At 41.0% G+C, this 26,030-nt stretch overlaps 3 protein-coding genes across 10 annotated transcripts; 2 read left to right on the top strand and 1 right to left on the bottom strand.

Annotated features, from left to right (window-relative positions):
- Positions 1-1,668: 1,668 nt before the first annotated feature.
- Positions 1,669-11,354, top strand: POLB (DNA polymerase beta). 4 transcript variants are annotated; one of them, XR_001524831.3, is made up of 15 exons: positions 1,669-1,806; positions 1,884-1,941; positions 2,016-2,082; positions 2,606-2,680; positions 3,176-3,234; positions 3,953-4,002; positions 4,417-4,468; positions 5,453-5,507; positions 5,595-5,667; positions 6,165-6,235; positions 6,950-7,036; positions 8,289-8,353; positions 8,890-9,064; positions 9,514-9,624; positions 11,157-11,354. XR_001524831.3 is itself a non-coding variant. In XM_015648813.3 (15 exons), exons 1-14 carry the CDS (start codon positions 1,746-1,748, stop codon positions 9,606-9,608), a joined length of 1,008 nt encoding a protein of 335 aa, XP_015504299.1. In that variant the 5' UTR covers positions 1,672-1,745; the 3' UTR covers positions 9,609-9,624; positions 11,157-11,354. The 4 variants fall into 4 exon arrangements, 3 of the variants coding, with proteins under 3 accessions (XP_015504300.1, XP_015504299.1, XP_015504298.1); XM_015648813.3 differs by having other exon boundaries at positions 1,672-1,806; positions 8,890-9,029; XM_015648814.3 differs by lacking the exon at positions 11,157-11,354 and having other exon boundaries at positions 9,514-11,020.
- Positions 11,021-13,152, bottom strand: LOC117245403 (formin-like protein 20). The gene is made up of 2 exons (XM_033519398.1): positions 12,364-13,152; positions 11,021-12,233 (listed from the first exon to the last, which is right to left on the bottom strand). The coding sequence occupies exons 1-2, from the start codon at positions 13,150-13,152 to the stop codon at positions 12,198-12,200; spliced, it is 825 nt and encodes a 274-aa protein (XP_033375289.1). The 3' UTR covers positions 11,021-12,197.
- VDAC3 (voltage dependent anion channel 3) lies at positions 12,536-26,020 on the top strand. 5 transcript variants are annotated; one of them, XM_015648815.1, is made up of 10 exons: positions 12,536-12,618; positions 15,309-15,380; positions 16,484-16,533; positions 17,632-17,634; positions 20,557-20,709; positions 21,761-21,813; positions 23,091-23,318; positions 24,179-24,329; positions 25,205-25,262; positions 25,528-26,020. In XM_015648815.1, the coding sequence occupies exons 2-10, from the start codon at positions 15,314-15,316 to the stop codon at positions 25,617-25,619; spliced, it is 855 nt and encodes a 284-aa protein (XP_015504301.1). In that variant the 5' UTR covers positions 12,536-12,618; positions 15,309-15,313; the 3' UTR covers positions 25,620-26,020. The 5 variants fall into 5 exon arrangements, with proteins under 5 accessions (XP_015504301.1, XP_015504304.1, XP_015504303.1 ...); XM_015648817.2 differs by lacking the exon at positions 12,536-12,618 and adding an exon at positions 13,001-13,118; XM_015648816.3 differs by lacking the exon at positions 12,536-12,618 and adding an exon at positions 13,866-14,168.
- Positions 26,021-26,030: the final 10 nt, after the last annotated feature.

The raw sequence follows: 26,030 nt of genomic DNA, 5'->3' as shown, positions 1-26,030 counted from the left end.
ATACCCACCCAGAGATAAGGTTCGTCCATGTTTGTACAAGGATGAGCTAACTCTCATGAAGCAATATCGATAAAGTTAATGAATCAACATTAATGAAGAAATATTGATAAGGTTGTTATAGTGATTACTGCTACAGCTGAAATTGTAGAAATATGTGCATTTTGGACAAAGAAGATGGTGCTAGATTTGGGTTGCTGATATTCCTGGTTTCTGCGCGCTTCAATAAAGCACCTACATATAATCAATCTGTGATTATGTGTGTTCCTGAACGCTAACACTGAGAGGAATAGAAGTGGGTAGTCAATGGGATCTGTGTGAGTTCCTGTGTAGAAATGCTTTTTCTCCAAATTATCCTTAAATGACATTATCTTAAACCATTTCCATTGGGTGGGTGCAACTGGGAGTGCTCAAAGCCCTGGAAAGCTGACCCATTGATTACTGGGGAAAAGGAAGAGGAGGAAGTGTTGGTTTTACAAACCGGTTGTGCGGCTGTATTTTGAAACATGATATTCTGGTATTGTAAAACTGGATTGTTTTGGTATTTTGGAACTCGGTAGTCTAGTATTTTGAAACTGGGTTACTTTGGTATTATACCACATGTAATAGATGTAATTGATTTGTGCTAGCTAAATTGTAACTGTTATTAAAGTTGTTACTGGAAGCAATCAAATGACAGGGCAGATGCACCCCTTTACAGATGTTACATGTTAAAACTGAGGTACAGGATGTAGTTTGGAGGATGGGTGATGTCCCAGGACGAGGGTGGCCTTGGGATGGACAAGGCTGGAGCGACTTTAGGCATTGGGCATAAAGATCAGTAAATGTGGGACTGATTGGTGGACTTGCATAACACAACGCTTAGTACGCATGCGCAAACCTGTAAGGTTATCCAAAGGACGACGAGGAAGAGGAGAAGCCTTTGCCAAAAGACCACGGAAAGAAGATTGAAGACCCCCCTAACAACGAGTGAAGCATGCGCCGTGAAGAATAGTGGCGTAAAATCGGAAACGCCGGAAATAGGAGGAAATTTATGGGAAACATTAATGAGTACGTATAAGTGCGCTGTATATAAGTTTAGCTTAAAGTGCTTTGTTTTTTACGTGAGGCAGGGTGGGAAGCCTCCGTACCCGGGTCGGTTTTGTACGTGAGGTGGGGTAACAAGCCCTCCCCGTACTCCAGTCGGTTTTGCTTATGCTTTAATCATACTTAATTACTGGCACATTATATATATAAATTGTAATTTTTACTAAATTGTATTCTTTTACTAAACTGTATTGTTTTATACCAAATTACTATTCAATTTACTAAATTTATTCATTTTTAATTGAACTGTTATTAACTCAAGGGACCTGGTTGTCAAAATTCTAATTTCATTTATAACACCACAGCTGCCGATACAGCCTGGAACAGTGCCGCTTAAGCAGACTGGCCAAAAATCTCAGATCTGTGAGGCAGACACATGTGTGCTGTGCGTGAAAAGAGGATTGTGAGGCGGGGCTAGGTCGGCAAATACGGATATTCGAGACGCGGGTGGTGAAGCCACCCGAAGCCTATGACACTCGGGCAAGAGGAGCTACGATGACGTCAAGCCGTGCGGAGCGCCTGTAACATAGCACACCGACTTCCTGCCGCTCTCCTGCGGCATCTGCGGCCCCGCCCGGACCGAGACCGGACGCGCCGTGACGCCACTGCCGGAAGCGATCTCTGCCCGAAGCTCCCGCGAGCGCTCGGTGCTGGTGCCGGCCATGAGCAAGCGGAAAGCTCCCCAGGAGAGCCCCAACGAGGGCATCACCGATTTCCTCACCGGTAGGTGTGTGCGCTCTGTCGGTTGCGTGGGTGGGCAGGGCCGCGGCACGGCTGCTCTCACCGCGGTTCTCTTGCAGAGCTGGCCAACTACGAGCGCAACGTGAACCGGGCCATCCACAAGTACAACGCGTACAGGTACCGCCTCCCTCCCGGCTCGCTGCCGTCCCGGGCCCCGGCCCATTCGGGCGCTGACCCACGCTGTTCCGCAGGAAAGCGGCCTCGGTCATTTCTCGGTATCCGAGCAAGATACAGAGCGGGGCGGAAGCCAAGAAGCTGGTAGGTGCTCGTGCCCGGGTGGCCGGCGGGAGAATCTGGGACAGCCGGAGCGGGGACGAGGTGCCGGAGGTTCCTGGGAAGCGTGGGTGCAGCCCCGCTTGTACCAGCGCCTTTCCGGTACCCGAGTCGGAGTTCGGGGACGGGGACAAGGTGTGGCCACTGTGGGGGGTTGTCAGAGCTGGAACTGGGCATGCCGTCTGAGTCTCGGCCTGTAAAAATATCTTTCCCCTTTGCTCTCTTACTCCTTTGTTAATTTAGAGATCTTGAGCAGTAAGAATCAAAGCCTTGTTCAAACTTCCTCCTTCGGGGAAACTTGATACAGCCCTTGTGTTACAGTGTTTATGCCGTTTATATTGTACCCTTGAATTCTTGTGCTCTTTTATGGTCCAATATTTTACTGTAGTCTTAGGTGTCCCATAGTTCTTTCTGGACTCTAAATTGTAGGGAGTTTTCCTCGCTTGCCACACAGAATGACTTTAAGTCATTGAAATTAACTTGTTTGTATTCACCCCCCAATATTTAGGATGGAGTAGGTGCTAAAATAGCTGAAAAGATAGATGAGTTCTTGTCCACTGGAAAACTACGCAAGTTGGAAAAGGTGGGTTTCTTTCTCTTGTTTTGTGTTTCTCAATAGTTGTTTTTCTCGATGACTTGCAAAGTAGCCTGCTTGCTTTGCACAATTCTGTTGTTGTCCCTAGAGAGTCTTAGGAGTGGTGAACACAAGAGTGTATGGTAAATAGAAATCAAGGATTGAGAGGCTTAGCCAAAGCCAGAAAACTGTCTAGTTATGAAAGTATTTTAGCTTACATAATCGGCATGTGCAGGTCTTCTGTCAAGTGGAATTCTGTTACTGGAAGGCTGATGAGTTTCATGCTTTAGGCCTGATGTTTGCTAGATGGATGGTTTTCAGGCTAGTTATGTATGGTATTGTTAGGATTTGCCATACTACCCTTGGTATTATTTTGCAGTGACTTATAGTGAACCTTCAAACCAGAGTCTAACTAAGCTGTTTTGTCTTCTCAAGGCTTCTTTTTGTTTGTTTATTGCAAATGGAGTAAAGAAGGATTTGGGTTGCATTGCTTTATTTTTGTAGATTCGACAAGATGATACAAGTGCTTCCATCAATCTCCTGACACGAGTCACTGGCATTGGGTAAAAGTTTCTTGGGCTTTTTTTGGTTGGTTTTTTTTCCCTTCTCTTGTTCATTTGATAGTCTTAGGACCAGTATGTGGGTGATTGCACATAAGGAAGAGAATGAGCCTGAGCTCTTGATGTAATGTCTACACTGATACACCGTACTCGTAATTACAGGATCGAATGAGACAAAAGGATGTAGAATCATGAACTATGGACTTTGTGGTACAGGAGTGGAAGTGGGACGCTCCTATGTGCAAGCTGAGAGGGAAAGGAGAGAGATGCAAGTCAAAAATGGAACAGTGAAAGTCTGACAAAAGTGGAAGTGAGACTCTGGCCTTGGGGTTTTTGTAAAAGGAGAAGCAGAGCCTTGAAGCACGCAACAAAACAAAAACAAGCAAACAAAAAGCCCATCGGAACACTGCTGCAGTGTTACCGTGCATTTGGTATTATTGTGTGAAGCAATATTGCCTGTTTGGTGTGATTTATTTAATTCTTTTCAATTATACATCAGCTTATAGTTTTATCAGTGCTAAAAAATGTGCAGGCCGACCTTTGGATCTCTGCTGACCAAAAGCATAAACTGAAAATGTGTATGCTGAAAAGATGTTAGTGTCACAAGCTGCTTCAGTCTTGGCCTATAAAAACCTAGACAGTTATAAATAATTTGAATGTCCTGTTCAGTGCTGTAAGATTCTTATTGTTCCTGATGCCAGGTTGCCTTGTCTCTTTGCAGTCCTGCAGCTGCTAGGAAGTTTGTCGAGGAAGGAATTAAGACTTTAGAAGGTAAGTGTAAATATGGGGCCTCGATTCACATTCCAGTAATCTTTTTTTCTGTCAAGCTGTCTTTCCTACGGTGGTACTGTGGTAGCATATATGCCCTAGGCTTTGAGAAAAGCCTGTGTACTAGCTTTATAATCTTACACACCTAAGGCATTTCATACATATCCGAAGTAAAGTATGTGCAGGTGGATGGTAGGAAGGATTTTGGCTCTTTGGTGGTCTGTTAAGTTTTTATCAGAAGTGCTCTGTGCATTTGTGGTTATCCTATCAGCTGTTATGTATGTAGTTTGAAATTCCCTCCTTTGAGGTTATATTCTCGTTACATATCCTATACATGGGTCATCTTTGCATTGGTAGAAACTTACTGTAAGATGTTTAGTCCTCAGTTAACTATTTTGTTTGGATATTTTTTTCTAGATCTAAGAAAAATTGAACACAAGCTGACCCATCACCAGCGAATTGGGCTGAAGTAAGCTTTCTCGGGTACAAGTGCTCGGTGTTTTTAATGACTCCTTCAGACACCAGGATGTAATGTCAGGTTACACAGGCTGAGTAAGATTCTCTTCTCCCTATGCTCTCCATGCTTTTCGGCAGTTATTTAGAGCTCTTGTTTCATTGGGGTTTGAAGTCTTAGTCTGCATTCATAGGGAAGTTAATATCAAGTGACTTCCTCAGTTAGCTCATGGAGAATCACTTTAGTGAGGTTATGGTGTTGTTTCTTCACAATCTGCAGAGAAGTGGCCCAGGCTTTTTTTTTAATGTGCTGTGAACAAGGTAAGACCTTTGAATGTCTGAACTTGAGAATGCTGCACGGAATGTGTGTGTATCCCTCTGTATTCATCAGCTTGACTGCTGCTTGTTGAGTGTCTGCTTGGTGTGGTGGTTCTGGAAGAGCTGTAGCTGTGTTTGTCAGAAGCTGGAAGTGAACCAAATAAAGCAAAATGGTATTTCACTTGCCCTCTTTTTCTCCACAGTCAAGCAACATTATGACAATCTGAATTTTACAGTGGAAGCCAAATATATCTGGAGATGTATTTGAGTTGCGAGCTTCCATTTAGCTCCTTCCAACATAAATCATCTCTGACCATGGGCAAGGGACCTGTTCCTCCTGCTTGCTGGAGGGCTGAGATTTGTCAGGAGCCTTTTGTATTTTCAGAGAGCTATGTAAATATTAAGCAATTGGTTATATGACAATACTCCCACCTCATAGCAGCTCTTTGTATACAGTGGAAATACTGAAACCATGTTCTGAGCATTGATAGACTCGCAGTTGTGAGTTTTTACTGTCGCCTTGCAAGATGTTTTCTAAGATGTTTGATGAGACTCAGGAGCTTGTTGTGATGTGACAGTAGTGTAAGTTAGTACTCTTACCTCTGATAAACATTTAATTGACTAAAATTTTAAGATGCTGCCCCTGCCACTCTTTCAGATACTTCTATTTTTATATTTGCAGATACTTCGAAGATTTTGAGAAAAGAATCCCAAGGGAAGAAATGCTGCAAATGCAGGTAAGAATCGCTTTGTTAAGAATGTGAGGTACTAATGGTCAGTGAATGACTGATACCTCTAAACACGCTTGTTTTCTTTTTACATAGGAAATTGTGTTGAAAGAGATAAAGAAGCTGGATGCAAACTATATTGCTACAGTCTGTGGCAGTTTTAGGCGAGGTTGGTACTCTGTGATCTTGTTATCTTTATTTTGGGGTAGAGTAAAGAAGGCGAGTTACTATGTACATTGTTCTTCTTGGCAGAGTCTGTGCTGGAACCTGGCCTTTCCTGTTAATATTGTTTTGACTAGCTAGTTCAGTGATGAGACACCCACATAAATCCTTGCTTCTCCACCCTTCCCCCATAAAGAGTAGGCTGTTGTAATGTGATTTGCTTTGTTTTTGAATTAACAACATCTGTGCTTCATTGCTATAGAGTACAGCAAGAAAATTTTGGATATTTTCTTAGCTATGTGGAATATAAACTTTTTGATGAAAAAACAAGATTCTTTTACTTTAAGTTGTTTTTTGGTTTTTTTTTGTTTTGGTATTATTTCCAATAGTGACCATTTTCTGCTAGAAAAACGTGTTTACAGGAAGAGGTAAGGCATATGTTTACCACCATTAGTATACTTCGCCACACACAGAAGGGTTTTTCTTCGCTTCTTTCTTGCCTAGGTGCAGAGTCAAGTGGCGATATGGATGTTCTCCTAACCCATCCCAGTTTCACATCTGAATCATCCAAACAGGTGTGTTTCTCAGATGCTGTGGATCAGTACTGTACATTGCATATAGTCTCAGACTTGTATTGCAGCTTTTCTGTGGTTTTGTATTTACTGCAATATTAAACTTTTCTCTTGGATCACGATGTTTATTACAATTACTTTTCAGTTCCATGTATTATGTTGTGTTTCTCTTGCAGAACTAGTGAATGTGCTTATTTTTACCCTTCTGTCCTTCTTCCTGTCACACATACTCCCCCACCCCCTTGAATTCATGTGCTTTTATAATGCAGAACTGTAAAGCTAGCTGGACTAAAGGTAGACTGAGTATCTTTTTATGTAGGCATAATCATTTAGATGATAGGAAACTTGTGCTGCCCTTGTAATCTTTTGGGATTAAGTCTGAAGGTAGTATTAATGACAGTGGTTTTGGTTTTTTTTTTGTGTTCCTTCTATAGGTTCATTGCTTAAAAGCTGGATTAGATTTGTCATTTCCAACTAAAGGCAATCTCATGTAGGGGCATTGGTGGAAATTGTTTTCATGTTACACAACTGTAATTTTATTAGCTTTTTCCCAGTATTATTGTTACTTTTCTTTCTGTTTGGATCAAATTTCATGTAGAACAGTACATATAATAATGATGATGTTCTGCACTTATAGGAGCCTCTATCTAGTAAATAGTTAAGATATTCTTGTTATTTGTGAAGTAATTTTTTCTTCTTTGTTATCATTGTTCCTAGTCAAAACTTTTGCATCAGGTTGTAGAACAACTGGAAAAAGTCCACTTTGTCACAGATATGCTGTCTAAAGGTGACACAAAATTCATGGTAAGAGTTTTTTGGGTGGTGAAGGATGTTATGGGGGGATTACTTTTCCTGACAGAAGCTAGGATGAATACAAGATATATTACTTGGACTACTGGAATTGGGGATGGGGGTGAGCTATGCTTGTTTTTTTAATTCTCTTGCTTGCACCTCACAAGAATTTCCTGCAGTTATCTCTTAGGGAATACCTTATGGTAAGATTTCAGTATTAGAAAGTGTACAGATATTTGTGTGTTACTGTTGGACATGATGTAGAAGTGTGGGTTCTATGTAGCACACCAGAATGAGTTGCTGGGAAAGGTCTTTATTCTCTGAACTTCTCAGCCTTTTATAGGGTTTTATGCTACATGTTTAACATGATTGGTAAATGGAACACCAACTCTTGTCCCACTGATGGGACAAGAGACAAACACACTAACCACAGCTGTACAGAACTGTTTTGAGAAAGTGGTTTACAAAGATAGTTCTTGAGTGAGAGACGCTCCCAAGAGACATTCCTTTGGGAGCAGATCAGCCATTGACAGGCTGTAATTCTCTCAGGCTCAGAGGAATCAGGTCCACATTTGTGTAGTTCTGAACTCTGCTGACATAACCATCTTCACATAATGTCAGTTGCATCTATATTGCTGGATGTTTCCTGGAACCTCAGCACATCACTTCGTCAGTTGCACCAGTGACCACTTCTGTAATTGTGTCCTCAGGATCTTGAAAACATTTAGCTTTGATCTCAGAACTATGTTTACCTGATTTTGTCTAATACATAATATACTTTTGTCTCCTTTTGTGTCAGTTTTGCTGCAGAGCATATTTAATGGATAAGGTACTAGGCTTAGGATATAATAGGGATTATGTGGGATGCCTAAAGCAAGTAATGAATTGCAAGAACATTAATTTTTTTAGATCCCATGCTGACAGTGCAGGGCTTTTTTTCTTTTCTTAACCTGCATGCTGAAAATATGCCTGATAATAATTACGACAAGGAAATGAGGAGTCCCATAATCCTTCCTGGTGCAATAAGAATTTAAGAAACAGTCATATGCTACACTGAACAGCAGTTCTCATAACAGTGTAAAATAGTGATTCACTGTATTCTGATATCTGGCTCTTCTAGTAAAATATTTATTCAATTCAGCAGGGTTTTAACTTTGCTTTCCAGGATGGCTGAGTATTATTTAGAGGTTGTTTAGGGCTGGGGAGGTAAAGATGATTCTCGAATCTGTTTTAATTTAATTTGCATCTTTCACTTGCCTCATAGGGTGTCTGTCAGCTGCCAGATAAAGAAGATGGAACTGCCTATCCACATCGGAGAATTGATATCCGGTACACGCACCAAAACCCCCAACCCAAATCCGTAGTTTAGCTGTCTGCTACCGAGTAGGCATTTGCATCAATTTTTGCATTCAAATCTCTACTTCCATGTTCAGAGCATGGCATTTACTAGGTTTCTAATGCCTTTGCAGTGTGGCAGCCACTGGACAGCTGCCAGTAGCTACAACAGGTTATTAGCAGTAATGCTGTGCTTCAAATCCTGATATTCTATTCAGATTCAGAATTGTGTCCTATTTTATCATCCTGCTTTGACATTGATTCTCGGCAGGAGTGCAAGCACCATAAGCAGGTAGTGGCTGAACACCAGTAACTTCTGGGTAGGGGTAGATACGCTGAACCTTTCTTTCGCATGCAGTTCTTTCACTCTCGCATCTGGCTTGTGGGCAAATTAAATGTACAGAATTGCCGAATGTAGACACAGAAATACAAAGTAAACTTACAAGTGTCTGAATGACTGAATTCTAAATGGCTTATTACTTCTGTGTTATATATTTATTCTAAGTCTTCACTTCTACTTTTTATTCTAGGCTTATCCCGAAAGATCAGTATTACTGTGGTGTACTGTATTTCACAGGAAGTGATATCTTTAATAAGAACATGAGAACTCATGCTCTGGAAATGGGCTTCACAATCAATGAATATACAATACGTCGCTTGGGTGTTACTGGTCAGTCTGGGTCTTTGCAGAGAGTATTCTTTCTAGTTACGTACTTTGTGTGATCTCCTTCAATTGGTTGCGATGTTTTGGAAATACTTTACATAAATGTTATAGTTTATGAAATCTTTCACAGTGTTCTTTTTGGTATTGGGCACCATTACGGAAAGAAGGGGCAGGGTGCTTACATACAGGCAGCTCTGTGGCATAAAGTTACCTCTTTGGGCCTCCTAATCTACTTAGTCTTACTGATTTAAAGATTTCTGTGCCATGCACAGCACATGTTTGGTTCGTTAATTATCTTATTTCCTTTGACACTAATAAGAATCAGTATGTAAACCTTATCAGAATTTCTTGGAGGGTGGGGAGGTTGTTCTGGGTGGATTTTTTAGGTCTTTTACCTACAGCAGTTTTGTCATAATCTTAAAATGCTTTTGGCATTTCTGAATGGTATAGACTTTCAACCTTTCAAGTAGCCTGTGTAATTTGCTTGCAGGAGTTGCTGGAGAGGCCCTGCCAGTAGAGTGTGAAAAAGACATCTTTGACTATATCCAGTGGAAATACCGAGAGCCAAAGGATCGGAGTGAATAACTAACTGCTTGTCTAGGTTTGTAGCCTAGAGAGATGTTTTCATAGCTTTTTAAGAACATGTGAAGGTGCATCGTCTTACTTTGGATGTTACTTGAAAAATTGCACATTACTGATGTTTAAAGCAAGTCCACGGCACTTGAACAGAATGTGTTGTGAAAATAAATCCTGTCAGATTTCATTTTCACATAATCACAGATTAATTTGGGTTGGTAGGACTCCCTAAATGTTGTGTAGTCCAGTCCCCCTGCCATGAGCAGGGCCATCTTTGACTAGAGAACATTGCTTAGAGCCCAGTCCAATCTGACCTTGTATATTTCTGGGGATGGTGCATCCAGCATCTCTTTGTCTCTTATATACATGCAGATAATAGAATGAAAAAGCGAGCTATATCATGAAGTACTCCTAAAGAGTACCATTTTCAACTACTGTCTGTATCTTCTCATACCTGTGTTAAGTGCTGCAGCTTATGACGAGTTGTTTTGTGTACTTCTAAAATCTTTCAATATGGGCTATATGCTAAGATGGCCATTCTCCTATTGTATGTGACCTGTGAATTTTGTTACTAGGTATGTTGTATTGATTGCTCTGTGTTTTGTTCAGCTTGTAAAGTTTGGCCTGATTAATTGATGCACTGCTACCACTCCTGTAGATTCAATCTGCCCTTTTTTACATGCAAACCTCTCAAATCTTCCCCTTTAACTGCTGGGAAAGGTAATGGGTATTTTGGAAGTGAGATAAGGTCTCTTCAAGAATGCATTACTAGTTGTATTTGGGACAGGAATTCTGTTGGTTAACTTAAAACTTTTCAAAGTAGTAAACTATTGCTTCCATGTGTTAGAGAGCATGAGCATTGAATGTATTGCTGCTACTGTATTTGAATACCTTGTAGCTGTAAGGCAACTGTATTACAGAACTGCAAGCTTGAAAAGATGAGACTTTTGTATGTAGTCAAATTGACTATTGCAAAAAATATAATACTTCCCTTGGTTTCTTAATGCTTAGGTTCGCTATTGGCATCTATGAGGGCAGAGAGGATTTTGTATAGTTAGACTACTTAACTTGACCTGAATCATAAAACAGACGTACCATTTCTTATTTTCATCTCACCTAAGCTTGCAGAGCAACTACGTTTTTAACTTGTCCTTATATAAGAAGAGTTGATTAATCTTAGTAATGGAGATTATAGGCTGATGCTCTTACTTATCCATTTATTTTCTTTTCTTGTTAGGAGTTTTAATTATTTTCTGGGAATGTTCTCCAATGCTAATGCATGCAGTAGTATGTAATGAAGAGAGGTTAAGTTGGTACTATGTGAAGTATTTTGATGCCTCATTGTAAAAAATATAGATAGTTTATATATTTAGTGTTTTCTTCAGTAATCAGTAGAAATAAAAAAATTGATTATTCCATCATGAATGTGTAATGGGGTTTATTACTTAATTAGCTGTAATTTTAGAAGATCAAAAAGCATAATATGTTTGCCATGTTTACATGTTTCCTGGGCAGCACACAGCATTACACTCATGCGTTCTCCATCATCTTCAACAGGTTGCCCAGAAAACAACTTTGTCTTGTGTCAGGATGTGACACTGATGACTGGATTCTTTTCCCCAGGACTGAGAGTAAGGAGACAGAGGCTGTCTTCTCGTGTTTGGACTTGGCTGTTTATTCTTTTCTTATCTGTGTTTCATATATAGAGTACAAGGAGCTATAATACACTAAGAAAGGTGCAAAATGGCTAACGAAGAACCTCTTCAAGGTCTTTTATGTCTATTTGTCCAATTAACAAATGCCAAGTAAAGTTTTTTTCTTAGTGACCCAATGACCCGACACCTGTGTGCTGCACTCTGTGGCATCTTCTATCCAATCACTTATTATTACCCAAAAATCTCTAGAAGAAGATGAAGAAGGAGAAAGGGACAACACCCAAAGTCCTCAATCTTGTCTCGTTTTCTAAAATAGCTTGAACCTTAAAATTTAACTTTCTCACCCAGTGACTTAAGAAAACTCTCTTAACTTACACACTTACATTCCCAGTTTACCTACTTAACAGCTGTCTCCCTGATGTTATGTGAAATTTTCTTTCTTGGGTGTCAGAGTCGGGTATCACAGATAAGGGCACATTTCCTGTGCCTCTGACCCCAACAGTCTTCAGCCTTGACACAGAATTTGTTGGCTTTGCAGTCTCTCTCCATAATACTGTGAATTCTTCTATGTGAAAAAAAAGAAAAAAAACTTCTTCAGAGAGCTTGCTCTCTCTCTCTCTCTTTCTCTCTCTCTCTCTCTCTCTCTCTCTCCACTCCCTGTATCTCAGTTGTCTGGCTTTTCTTCTAGACTCGTACTAGACTGCAAGATGTCTGGTAATCATGTGAGGCAATAGCTGTGAACCTTGTCACAGGGAATCTGTATAATGGGGCAGTCTTGTTTGGGTGCATAGACAACCTTATTTATGTGCAGAGTAACAGTTGGGCTTTGTCAGCAATACTGCCTGCACCATTCTGTCGGTGTTCGGTTTTGTCCCAATTGCCGAGCCTTACCTTAAGATTGGGTGGGCCTGTCTCCTTGCTTTGATTCAGGGCTATAGTGGCCTTAAGGGGTTTGTCTGTGCTCATGTTCCAAACGGGGCTGACAAGGAATTAAGGAGATTTGTTAATAAGGTAGGTAGGTAGGTGAAGGGTTTGAGAGGGCCTTTGGTGTGTCCGCTGGAGTCTCATACGGATTCCGACGGGCTGGGTGAGGCAGGGCTGCCCCTTACCTCGGCACTGAATCCTTCGTCCCTCCGAAGCACAGCTTTGTACCGGCGGCCGAGCCCGGAGAAGGCCGAAGCGCGCTCCTGCGCGTGCTCCCGCGACGCCGCCAGGCCGTGACCGCGCGCGGGGCGGAGCGGGGCCGCGCGGCGGAAGCCGGTCTGGATGGGCGGGGCCGGAGCCGGGGCGCGTGCGTAGGGGTGGCGCCGCGCATGCGGGGGTGGGGGCGCCGAGAGCCGTACCGGAGGCAGAGCGGGCGGCAGGTAGCGCCGGGGCCGCGGTGGGGGCCAGGGCCGTGCCGGGCCGGGTGGGATCGGGTCCCGCGGCGCTTTCTGGATGGAGCCCGGTGCTGCCCTCTGGGCCTCACCGAAGCCGAGGCGGGCGTCCCCTGAGTCACCTTGCCGCGGCGGGGCTGGGCCAGAGGCTCGAGGGGGCGTCGGCCGCTCGCTTCGGTGGCAATTCCCCGTCCGCAGGCCCACGGGCTGCCGAAAGGGCAGCCCCGGAACGCGGGCCAGCTCTGTCTCTGAGACCGGGTGGCCGGGGGTCTTGCCAGACGCTCCGGTTTCTCGGCCGGGAGGCATGAACTTTTCGGGCGGCTGTGCCCCAGTGTTCCCACGGCGCCGGCACTTCGCCGGGGAGAGGAAGAGGCGGCGGAGCGCGCCCGCTCCGTTACCCGTTGCGTAACGTGGGCAGTGCCGGGGCAGGGGCGGTGCTCGCGCTCCTGGGGCCGCGCAGCCGCCGCCCCTCGGCTCCCCCATCAAAGGTGCGTGGCGGTGATTGTGGGCAAGGCCCCGCATCCGTAATGAAACATGAAACCGGCCATTCGGTTATTGTTGTTTCTTTGGGGTTTTTTTTAGGGTTTTTTTGTTTGTTTTTTCAGTTGGTTTGGTTTTTTACACTTATTCCACAGGCCCATACGTGTATTCTTGTGTTTCTTTTCTCACTTCACACTGTGTTTCGTTGGCTGTTGCCATTTCATCTGGTTGATTCGAATTTAATGTTAAGAGCTGTGAAACCGAGATCGATTCCTCTAGACAAGTCTGTTGTGCAAGTAGAGCTGCTTGTTAGCAAAGCAATTATGTGTTTTGCTATGGGCTAACCTCGAGCATCTCTTTTTTTTAATACTGTTTAAATGCTTGCATAAAATTTAACATTTGAACACGTAGAACACAGAAGATATAGCTGCATAGTGTAAAGAAAGTGAATAGGCTCACAATTCCAAGATGTCTCAGTAGCCTTGTTAAAATGAGGTGTAGAGATTGTCACTCCAAAAGGTGAGATTTAGGTTGAGAAGGCGCTGATCAGGACGGTAAGGTCCTCCTTCGGGTATTTTTAGTGAAGCTGCTGTGGAGAGCCCCAAGACTACTGAGCACTGTTGTCATTTGTCTCTCTAAAGCCCATACCCATCTGTGCAGGGAGGCAGAAAGGCTTAAGAGGCAGCCAAGCAAAGCATGAAAAATGTAGATGGGTGACATGTTTTCAGAAACTGGAGTGAGGGGTTATTATTTAAGCTCTCATTTGATGTAAAAATCTCAATGTAATTTAAAAGTTAGAATAGACTGATGTCTTTCAAACTCTGAATTGGTCAGTCCCAACTCCCAGATTATGTTGTGGTTTACCACCAACTATTATGAAGCTTTCAGGTTATGTGGTTTAGAGGCCAGCTACAAATCCATTATCATTGTGTTCTGTAATGTTTCCATGAGCTCCAGATCCTCTAAACACACAGGTATGTATAGAACCATAGAACATCCTGAATTGGAAGGAACCCACAAGAACACTGAGCCTGTGTGCTGACAGATATCTACTGCAGGTTAGTTATTAAGTCACCGAACAAAGAGTTTGTACAGTATGCTGTGTACGTTGCCCAAGTGCTTCATTTTAGGAACGGCTGGCTGTCTGAAAGCAGGACTGTAGTGTTGCATTTGCGACAGGGAAACTGAGTACACCAGTAAGTGACTAAAATGGTGGAGGACAAGTGATAACTTAAATACTTCCACATATTTTGTTCACCCCATTACTTTTAAGATTAGTCTTTCATATAAACAATATGGGGGATAAACAAATGGGGGATCAGGGATTTCTGGTGTTGGGTATCGCAAAGAAGAATATGAACAAATGCATCAGCAGTAGGAATGGCAAAGAATTTCCCTTAAAATTAAACGAAAGCAGCATCTTTGATAGCTCTTCTCTTCTGGAGCAGGTGTGCCTTTTCATTTATGCAGATTTATTTTAGAAGAGGAAGACTAATTTTCCTCTGGGAAAGAATTTGCCTACTTCTTTACTGTGGGCTTTCTGATGCAAAATCCCTAAACTGTGATAACTAATGAAGTGTATTATCTACACTGCAATATTACATGCCCATCCTTTTGAACTTTGTCCTCTTATGTAGTTGTAACAGTATTAGGAAATGTACCCCATTAGCAAATTTAGGTTTTGCTGCTCTGTGTATGCAGTGCACTGATGGCTACTGGACAGTGTACAGAGATCTCTTTTATATTTTTCAAATCTCTGGAAAAGCTTTCTATGAAATCACAAGTGCAGCTGGAAGTGAGGTCTGTTTTCCTTTAGGATTGTTAGGTGTTGTCGTTTCTCACTTGGCGTCCCTTTCAGAATGGGTCCTGTCACAAAAGCAATGTTTCCTCATTACTAGAAAAGCAATGAGACTCCTATGAATTCTTTCTGCAGTGTAAGACTGTGAGGCCAGCATATGTAATTGAATGTAATAGCTGGGGTTCAGCGATTGTGTATAACGGATTGGCTTTTATAAATTCTTTGAATTAAATTGACAAAGCTGCAATGATGACTGATGAACATTCTTCAAAGATCTTACAGTTCTGTATTGGTGAGGTACTCGGAGACTACTAGTCATAGACATTTATTAATACTTTTGATATAGTTTAGATTTTATGCTGTTGCAGCTAAGATTTTTACAGCTTCCCATATGTTTCAGATCCAATGGCTGTCCCACCGTCATACTGTGACTTGGGAAAGTCTGCCAGGGATGTTTTCAACAAGGGATATGGTAAGTAAGATGAGGATTACCTTCCATATTTTTTTCCTTAGGCATCTTGAAAACGCCTGTAAGAACATGAATACCTCAGAGATTCTCTAATACCTTATGGCAGAAAATCAGCAAAGCCCTGGAGCATCTAGTGCCTTCTGGTTCTGAACTTTGGATGTGTGTTATGATAGTACTGCACTGGAGGAGAGTTTGAGGGGCAGGTTACAAGTTTGACCTTAATAATATGCGCTCCAGAACAGTCTAAAAAATGCTGCGCCCTTTATTTACCTTCTTATTTTTCTATTTAGAGTCATTAAATCAGGTATACTAACATAGATTGCTGTAGGAGATCATATGTGGCAATAAACAGGTTCCCGAGGAAGAGTGATCTTTATGTGAATTGGAATAGCCTATTGTTTAAGCTGGAGTACAAATATTTTCACAGTCCCTGCATTTGTCCCTTTTCTGGCAACTACTAGAAAGTGTTGATTTTTTTTTTTTAATCTGATTTTGAAATTGTCAATAAAGATTTCATTTGTATCCCAAATCCATATGCTGCATAAAACTAAAATGCACTGTGGTCTGGAGTTCAGGCTTTGCTAAAATCAACTCAAGTTCCATACTTTATTGTCACTTACTTCAGGCTTTTCTATTTAGTGCAAGGGCCACATATTTCCCTAGATTCAGAGCAAACAGAAAAGGAAGAAAGCAATAGTACTTTTGTATATGGCACTGATTGAAGTAAGTTGAAACATATGTTTTTTGGATAGAGGAAAAGAAAAATTTCTTGCCCTGTAATCAGAAATAAAATGTAAACTATATAAATTAGAGGAGATGGTTAACCATATTGATGGGTCGCAGACTGCAAGTAGCTACAGAAGGTGGAGATACTTGATAGTTGGTGTCTGTTATAAGTTATTATACCACTTACTCTGAGTTGTCAAAATTCCTTCAATCATCCATCTATAATGCTTGTAACCCTCAGTATGATCAACAAGTGTTTGAACATGAAAATAGGTTGTTTCAGGTCAGTGTACCCTATCTGGCATACTTTGGGTATGTTGGAAATAAGCCTTGTTTGCATCTTTCAGTGAAACAGGCCCTGTGTGCTATTTTATTTTCAGGATTTGGAATGGTCAAGTTAGAGTTGAAGACCAAGTCTTCTAGTGGAGTGGTAAGTATTGAGGGCTTTCAACATCACCAGCATAGCAGTGGAAGGACAAATTCCTGAACTGGTAACAAGTATTAACTTGCTAGCAGATGTGGCTTCTCTCTTTCATTTCTCATTTTAAGATTCATAGCTGACTGAGATATTTCTACAATAGTGCGTAGCTGATGTAATGGTACTTCTTTCCCTGTGGCGTGCAAAAATTTTCACATACCTTGTTATTTTCCTCCCTGTTCCATTGACACATCCCAAACATGAGTTTCTTCACCTTACATAGCTCTCATTTCTGCTTAGGAATGCAATTGAGTTTCCTGGCTGTTACTAGTTTTCATGGGATTTTTAGTCCAGAGGGACTTTTATCAAAAAGGTCAAGGGACAAATAAGCACCAGAGTTTAACTTAACTGCATTTTCACTCATTTCTACTGTGCTTAAACTGCAAGATCTAATTAAAACTGAAAACAGTCCGTTTGCAGTACCCTATATGTAGAATTTGAGAGCTTAAGTAAGCTTTAATATTCCAAGTAACAAGAATATTCTGTGATCCCCGTTTTAATGATGGAGAAGTGGAACTCCCTTGCAATTTCACAGGAGGGCTGACAAAACCAGGAATCACTGTCATAATTTTGATCTTTAACCACAGGCATATATTATTTACTCGATAATATTTTTCTTACACTCACTCTGAGTTCTGCACATCTTACCGCTCAGTGCCGTTCTGATTGGTAAAACGAGCTGCTTTTCAGCCTACTTTGTAACTGTATTTACCTGAGTTCCCTCCTTTTCTTGCGTTCTTATTGTGCAAATGGTGCAAGTCCTTACTTTTGTCTTACTGTATTCTGTCCTAATTGAGCTTTTGATGATTACTTCCATTGTGCACCAGGAACATGTGAGCATGAGGAGCTATGTGGTCTCCATACTGTGGCTGCCTTCACTTACTGACATCTCTTGATAGGCAGTTTTCCTGGCTGGAAGTTTTGATTCTCAAATAATATGCTAATAGTTAATTATGCTGTCTTCTGATTGTGATGGAACATGAACAACTGTATTAAGTTCTAAAATGGGCTTTTTCTTTTCCATGCAATTTTCTTTGGATGTTTATCCAGTTGGTAAGAATAGTGACTGTTTTGACATGTTGGCTCTTTATTGCTTTGTCTGACAAGGCTTTCTGTGCTGCATACTAAGTAATTTTTAAACTGCTGAATTGTTTTTAGGCATGTTATTATTCATGTTGTACAGTTTGACTCTGTCCATAGCTCTAGATCTGCTGCATGATCCATGCATGTAAAGCCATTTGCAATCTTTGTCCAACAATCCACAACAAGAACACTGAAAAACAGCAAGAGGGAAAACAAGATCAATATGGTATCGGTACAGTTGTCTGTTGCTCCAGGTTTTGAGCTTGTGTGTGTTTCTGATGAGGATTCTGTTGCAACAAAATAGAGTTTTGGGGATGAAGTTAGGAATGAAACATGAGATCTGATTCATACACAGATACTGATAGTACCTCCGATTGTTACGGCTCAAACATTTGGGTGTTTTTCTCATGAACATAAAACAACAGTGATACCTGTAGATGTAGAAAGCCACAATGACAGTGTCTGTCGATTAGAACCTTTCATAGATTGCAAGTGGTTTTGCCTACTAAGTGCGTGGCATTCCTGTAGATGCTGGGCACCATAAACTAAAAAGACAATCAGAAACTCTGCTTAACTGCTGATGCAGACTGGTGTGTGACATGGAGCCAGAATGAGTTTGATTTTTCAGCTACAAAAAACTAAAGAAATTATAGTTTGGTGAGATATTCTGGTTTACACAGATAAAGACTGATGGCTGCAGACTTCTGCCTCTGCGGCTTCTGCTTCCAGAAGCAGACCGAGTTCTTGATGCCTGACAGAATGCTTTGGCTTTTGATCATATGACAATGCAGGGTTATTTATTTATTTTTATGTTTATTTTACAATCTGTCCTTTGCTTAATCTGAGAAAGAAACCAAGCTTTTTTAATCATTTACCTGTTCTAAGATAAGACAAAAGTTACTTCGGAATCCTGATGCAGGTTTGAGATGTCTTTACACTAAATTTGTGGAAGTGACATTAGAACGCTGTATAACAATTATGTCTTAAGGCAGTCTAAACACATCCTGACTTTTGTCACATGTTTTTCTTAGCTGGCTAGATGTGTTACAGTAACTGCTGTGCTGTTGTAGTAGCGCATCAGCTTGTCCCTTCCTGCCCCAACAGCATCCCTCACTGCCCCAGACTCTGTGTAAGGAATCTGACCTGGCTCCCTAGCACTTCTCAACCACTTACAGATGGTCTTCATATCCTTGTATGCTCTGCAAAGTCCAGAATTGTGAAAGTAATGTACGTCCAGGAATACAGTCCTGGAATGAGAAGGATCTGGAAAGTCAGGGTTCCAAAGCTTGGATATGTTGGGAATGGATCTTGCTGTCTCTTAATCACTGTATTGTTCAGTATTTAAACTTCAAGAGAGACAAAACTTTTAAATGTAGTGACAGATTATTTATCTTCCTTCAACGGAAATATTTGAGAGATGAGGATAACAAATGAGAGAAGTTCTCAGATGCTTCTTAAAACCTAACTCATACACCTTGAGTTTGCTACTGTGGCAGTATACCTACTCAGTGCTTAATACTTAGCTGTACATGAAACACTGAATAGACTGCCTCTTGAACTATTCCAGGAGAGAGGTATATTGAGACTTCAAGTCCACTAAATAACAGGAAGCTCTGATGTGTGGAGCACTGATTGAATAGCATATTACAAAATACATGTTACACAAAATGCAAAGTTGTTGGTTCCATTACACTACTCGGTGAAAGACCAGCCTGACAGAGACGTCAAGGTGCTGGGGTCGGGCTACTTCTGGATACTGTAAAGGAGAAAAGGTCTGCAATTTGAAGGTGCCTTATGAAGGGTGACTTAGCTTCTGAAGTGGAGTTACTGGCTGAGTTAATGAAAGAGAAGTTATGGGGGAAGGTACTAAAGTCATCACCATAGTATATGAAGAGTCTAAATGACAATATCGTAAATGGTAGGGGGAACCAAAATGTTAATCCACAATGTTAGGGTGCAGTAGTCTGTATGAAAAGCATCAGTTCTCCTGAAAACATTTTCACATCTGAAACAGGGGAAAAAATTACTACAAAGAAGAAACACATGAGGTGTTTGGAGAAATGTGAGAAGAAAAGACTCTTTTTTTCTTCCTGCTATTCTTCTAACAATGTAACTTGAGCGTAGGATTGATTTTGTTAAGGGGGAGCAGATTTCCAGGATTGCAACAGGTGCTTTTTCATCCACAATCGGGCCAGTACTACTAAGACGATAAAAGGAATTAGAGGAGATTGTGAAGAAAAATATGGGAATATATACTGTGTTGCATCCCAAGCAAGTATCTTTTTATATCTGGGAATGGAGTCATGTGAAGGTACAGAGCAAATTGTGGAATGTTGAAATAACTGCCACTTTGGCAGTGAAAGTCAGAAAAATAATTTTTTGATGGATAAGCCTGGAAAAAAGTATGGTTAAAGTTAAGATGGGGGAGAGGAAGTAATCAAATCCCATGATGAAAAGTAAATGAGGGTGTTGGATCTTTGTGTAATAGGGCTTCTGCCAGCCTAGGCAAGTTCCAAGGCTCTATCAGTACACCTCAATAAAAGAAATATTCAGAACAGAGATGCCAGAACGAGTAGCATTTTGTGACACAAAGTAAATTATTTTAGGTGGAGATAAGGAAGAGGAGGATGATGATTTTGAGGGTTCTGTCAAAAGGCCTAAGGGTGTGAGTGCTGGCACTTGACAAGTGGAAAAGCTGAATGTAATTAAAGAGTGCTGAAACTCGTGACCCTGTGATTAGCTCAGCTGATGAGAGTGTGGTGGCTAAAAATGCCAAGCTTGTGGGTTTGATCTCCGTATGGGCCATTCACGGAAGAATTGGACTCTGTGATCCTTCTGGGTCCCTTCCAACTCAGTCTGTTTTGTGATTCTGTGATACTGTGCTCTTGACAGGAGTTCACTGCAACCGGTTCTTCCAACACAGACACAGGCAAGGCTTCAGGCAGTCTGGAGACTAAATATAAGGTCAAAGACCAAGGACTTACATTCACCCAGAAGTGGAACACAGATAACACATTGGGAACAGAAGTTTCTGTTGAGGATAAGGTAAGACCAAGTAGATACTTTGGAAATGTTTCTTCAACTGGTATGAAATAGTATTGAGTCGAACAGAAAACAATGGAGAATGAAGATTGCACAAAAGTATGTGGAGTATTTGAAGAAGTTACATTTATTTGCAGAGCACACAGGCGGGGAGTGGGGAGTGCTGGCATTCTCAGAGCCATGGGCTGCTAGGCAATGATTTGAGTATGTACAATTACTGCAGTTACTAGGTGTGTGGAATTACCTAGCTGGTTGAATGAACCTAATTACGTAGAACTGCCACTGCTGCAGTCAGGCAAGGAAACCAAAGACGGGTCTCATCATTTTAAATGCTTTAATGTATAAGAACTCAAGTTCGGCTGCCTTGAGATAGAATATATTTTACAAGGTTGAAGGGACAGATGAGTGTTTGCAGCTTGGAACTGCTTACAGAAGGTTGTTAGCCAACAGCACTCTCAAAACATGGTTCTTTTGGACCTTAACAGGTTTATGCTTTTCACTTAATGCCTCTAGTATAAGGTAATGATACCAAAGATAGTAAAAGTTCTGTGGTGGTCTGCCACATATGGCCATTCATGCTTGTACTTTTACCTGTGCTTTAAAATGGAAAATGCTGTCTAGCTAGAGGGGAAAAATGAGATGGGTATGTGCTTTTGGCCAGCCAGTAAAGAAGTACTGTGTCTTTACAGAGTATCTGTAATTATGAGAGAGATGTTTGAGCTACTCTTCGAACTATAAAGAATAAGCAAACATGAACTGAGTAGTTTTCTTTCTGTCGTTATTTTGTGAATAATTTTCTTGTCAGCACTAGATGTGTCATCTTCCTGCATGTAAAAACATACCTTCAAAGTCTGTGCTGTTAAAGGACTTCATTGTGGGAAGAAAAAGTCCTATTTTAATCCTTCATCATGCAGCATCTTCAAATGTTGTTATAAATCATGAGGGAGACATTATGCTATCTGGTTTTCTCTTTAGACAGAAAGTAGAGTTCTAGTAGTAGAATATAACAAATTATGTTTCAACTGATTTTTGAGCAGATGTGTTTTCTTTGCAGTTCGCTACAGGGTTGAAGGTGGCTCTTGACACTACATTTGTACCAAACACAGGGTAAACATTTTCTATTACCTTTATCTAAGGAATGCTAGAATTTCCACTAACTTCTAAACGTACTTACTCTGTTCATTGTGTAAAAGCCCAGCATTTATTGGAGAAGATTCTGCAGTCACTAGAATCTTCTACAGACAGGGGATAATACTTAACTCAGAAGGACAAGTTCTGCTTGAAAGCATTCTTCAGCTTTTTGGCCAGTGGCAAATTTGTTGTTTTGCAGTTAGGTACTAGATCTCTCACTCTCCCCTTAAACAACTATGTCTTCATGGTGTTGACAGTCCTAAGGCTGTCAACTCAGTAAGCCTTTCTTTTTTTTTTTTTTTTTTCCCCTGATGTTTTTGGCCAGATGTCTGCACAGTTGAATGAGGAGGTAAAATGGGCAGTGGAATAGGACTTAGCTGTCTTTCTCAAGTCTCATGTGGTTAAATTTGGTAGAGCAAAGAAGGGGTGTTTATGTCAGAATAATGCACAAAGATTGAGACTGCTCTGCAATAGTGACTGGTATTAATTTACTGTTGGGGAGAGCCTGTCAGAAGAATCCTGAGTTTGAAATACTGCTTGGATATGAGGAATTAGAAGCTAAGTCAAAAATGAGACCCCAGGCCTACGTGTGAGTGACAGGCAGCAAAAGTGTCCTGCTGTGTCTTGAGTGGAAGAGAAAGGGAGTTGGGGAGAGAGTTAAAGAGGTGGTGAAGTTTTGTTGTAGTTGTGTTTTAATTGGTAGCAAGATCAACAAAGACATGCATTGGAGATCACAGGAGGGACAGAAAAAGGCAGACTAAGTGGATGCTGTCTGGAGGATGCAGAAATCTACTTTTGGTAGAGGAGACTGGTACCCAGCAGTGAAGAAAGGAAAGCAAGTACTGCACAAGGAAGGAACAGTGGAGAGAACAAATAGACAAAAATTCATTGAAAGACAGCTGTTGCTGCAGGTTTATGGATGTTCCTGAAAGAAACTGAAGATGCCGTAACACATTACACAAAAAAAGAATTGAAACCAGATGTGTGTTAAAGCATTAAGGAGAAACAATTTTGTCTTTCTTGCTTCTTGAGGATTTTAGGGAGTTTGAGGTCATAGGGGGAAACGTGACACCGTGTGAATATATGTAACGCCGTTGTCCTTACCCTGTGCCCTCTTCAGCAGCAGTCAAGCTTTGAGTAGGAATTACAGTAGTTTCATTAACTAGCCTTAAAGACATACATATTGGAATAAAACTACATGTATTACATACTTATATACTACTGTGGATAAAACGGTGTGTTTCTCTCTGCAGGAAGAAGAGTGGAAAGTTGAAGACCTCCTACAAAAGAGAATATATACATCTAGGCTGCAGTGTAGACATTGATCTCTCTGGACCAACCATTTATGGCTGGGCAGTGTTGGGCTTCGACGGCTGGCTTGCTGGCTACCAGACGGCTTTTGATACAGCCAAGTATAAGCTTTCACAAAATAATTTTGCCTTGGGATATAAGGCAGGAGACTTCCAGCTGCATACTTATGTGTAAGTACCACCTGAGCCTAGAAAAATGTCACCAGAGGAGCTGAACTATAGGGAATAGTTAGCAGTAATGGCCTTAGGTCAAAGGTGGGTGAAGGAAAGGGGACACTGATTTGTTTCCAGTTAATTTATATTCAGTGTTTTCATTTCCAGTACTACTTCCCAACTCTTGGCCGTCTTGATACCTGGTTTCTGAGCAATTTTGGGGTTTGCATATCTAAGAGGGTGATGTTAAGGCACTTTATGGTCATCTGTAATGAAAAGCTGTGTGCTTTAATTTCTGTTATGGCACAAGACAAAAAAGCCTTCAAGTAAACTACTGTACCTTCCCCTCTCCATCAGACAGGAAATTTCACCCTCAGAAATGCCCAAGGTGATGGAGAAAGGCATGTGTAGCATTGTGTTTGTTTCCAGCTTTCATCACTGCATAGCTCTAGTCTTGGTATTCAAATGGCCTGAGAAGCTTGGAAGATGGTGTATTTAAACAATTGTAATGCAACAACATTGTTTTCAGTCTTCTCATTCCCATAACCAAAGTCTCCTTCATGTGTTACTTCACACTGGCTTACTTAAGACAAGTAACCAGGTTATCTGGGTGGGTTGTTTTTTCCACGTCAGAACTTCAAACTGTATGTCTCTGGCTGTGGGAAAGTCTTGTTCCAAGCAAAATGTGTTTTGTGGAAAAAAATAGCAGCAGGAGTCTGCCAGCTCCAGCTAGGAAGTAGTGAGCCTGGGTTTAAGGAAGTATTGGATCTCTTGGTTCATTTTAGGAGATAATGATCAAATGATTGTGGGGAAAAGTTAATATAAAGAGTTACTATAAATAAGGCAAGGCTTGACTCACTTGCATCTATTACAAACAGGAATGATGGCACTGAGTTTGGTGGGTCTATTTATCAGAAGATTAATAATAAGGTAGAGACATCAGTCAATCTCGCATGGACTGCTGGCAGTAACAACACACGTTTTGGTTTTGCTGGAAAGTACCAAATGGATGAGAAGACTTCTGTTGTGGTAAGAATTTTGTTACAGAAATGAGTATTTCAAGCTCCCCTAAAAACTGAAAATTTGTGTTATAAAGCAGTCACTTTAACTAGTTACTGAGGAAGTACGGTAGATTGCAAACTATAGCTTTTGTTGTGGTTCATATTTAAAATTTGAAATTGGTACTTCACACATCATTCTTTTGAAATTACGGGGGGAAATAATTCTAAAATAAAATTTTGTCCATATGCAGTAGTCTGACTAGTGTGCTTGGAATAATACTGTGCTGGTGTACTGCAAAATGTATTTTAAAAGGTAATGAAAAGACACAGTGTCAATTCTTAAATCCATAATGTAAAACTGTGTTATAGTTGCAATGGGGTAAGTTTAGCTGAGCTTACAGCCTTCCCCTAAAAGTAAGTTAACCCTTGAAAGTCAGCTGACGTGTGTTTTAATACTAAGAACCAAAGTAGCAAGCATTTATGGACCATTGAACCAAAATCAAAGATGAGAAATAGTATTGTAAACAGCTCAGTAATACAAAAAGGGGATTGCATATTCCTGTATTTCTTGCTCATTAGAATAAAAAAGAAAATCGCTTCTGAGTGATTTTAGAAGACAGGCTCTGAAGGTCTGTAATAAGTAGCTATTTAAAGGATATAAAGACATAATAGAGGAAGCAATGAAGAACAGCATGGCATTTTGTGTAAGCAGAATTTGACCACCATTTCCTTAAACTGGAGACTCCTGAGAAAAGATTAGGAACATGCTTCTAATAGAGGTTGGTCTGCAAGTAACTGAAGAGCATTAGCATGCATAAGCCACCTTCTCAGGGCACTGGGGACACTTCTGTATGAATACTTAAACACAGATTATAAATACCATGTTGTTTTTTTTCCTTGTAGGCTAAAGTGAACAATGCCAGCCTCATTGGAATTGGTTACACTCATGCCCTCCGACCTGGTATGTAATTCTCACTGGTGGCAGCAGATAGTATTAAGTACTACACTATGGTTTCATTTACTGTCATCTTAAGAACAGAATAGATGAACAAAGGAGCTAGAAGTCTTTACACAGACTCAGAAAAGTAAAGGATGTCTATGTACACAACTAGCCTGTACACTACTTTCCTGTAGCAACTAAGCCACATTACTGAGGTCAAGTACCTGAGGGAGAGCACTGTACAGGGATCTCAGTGTATGATGGTTCTCATGACTTGCTTTTGTAGGTGTAAAGCTGACCCTCTCAGGCTTGATTGATGGCAAGAATTTCAGTGCTGGAGGTCACAAAATTGGGCTGGGATTTGAGCTGGAAGCTTAACACAGCTTTAAGTAAAACAACTGGTGGTGCTCTGGAAGATGAAGGAAAAGTGTACCCAGTGTATTTCAGCCTTAATATTACTCTGAAATTTGAAGAAGTGTGAACTTTCTGCTCTTCCCAAGAATGACTTTAACCCAATGTTGAAGTCCAGAGTGTGCCAGCACAACAAAGGAAGACACCTGAAGGCATGCATGGAAGTTGTGATGTTTGTGCCACATTTTGGTTTCCTGTATTTTAAATCTGTTCCAAAAAAAAACCAGAAGAAACTTCAACCTCTCCCCATTACTGTATTGCATTTTGCATGTCCTGTACTTCACAACCTTTTATAAAAGGAGGTCTCTGTGCTGTAGTGGAAATTTGGGGTTACATCAGAATAAAATAAATTGCTCACGGTCAGAACAGAAGGTTGGT

Source organism: Parus major, chromosome 22, assembly GCF_001522545.3.
Source record: "Parus major isolate Abel chromosome 22, Parus_major1.1, whole genome shotgun sequence".
NCBI lineage: Eukaryota > Metazoa > Chordata > Aves > Passeriformes > Paridae > Parus > Parus major.
This window is presented reverse-complemented; position numbering and strand designations above follow the sequence as displayed.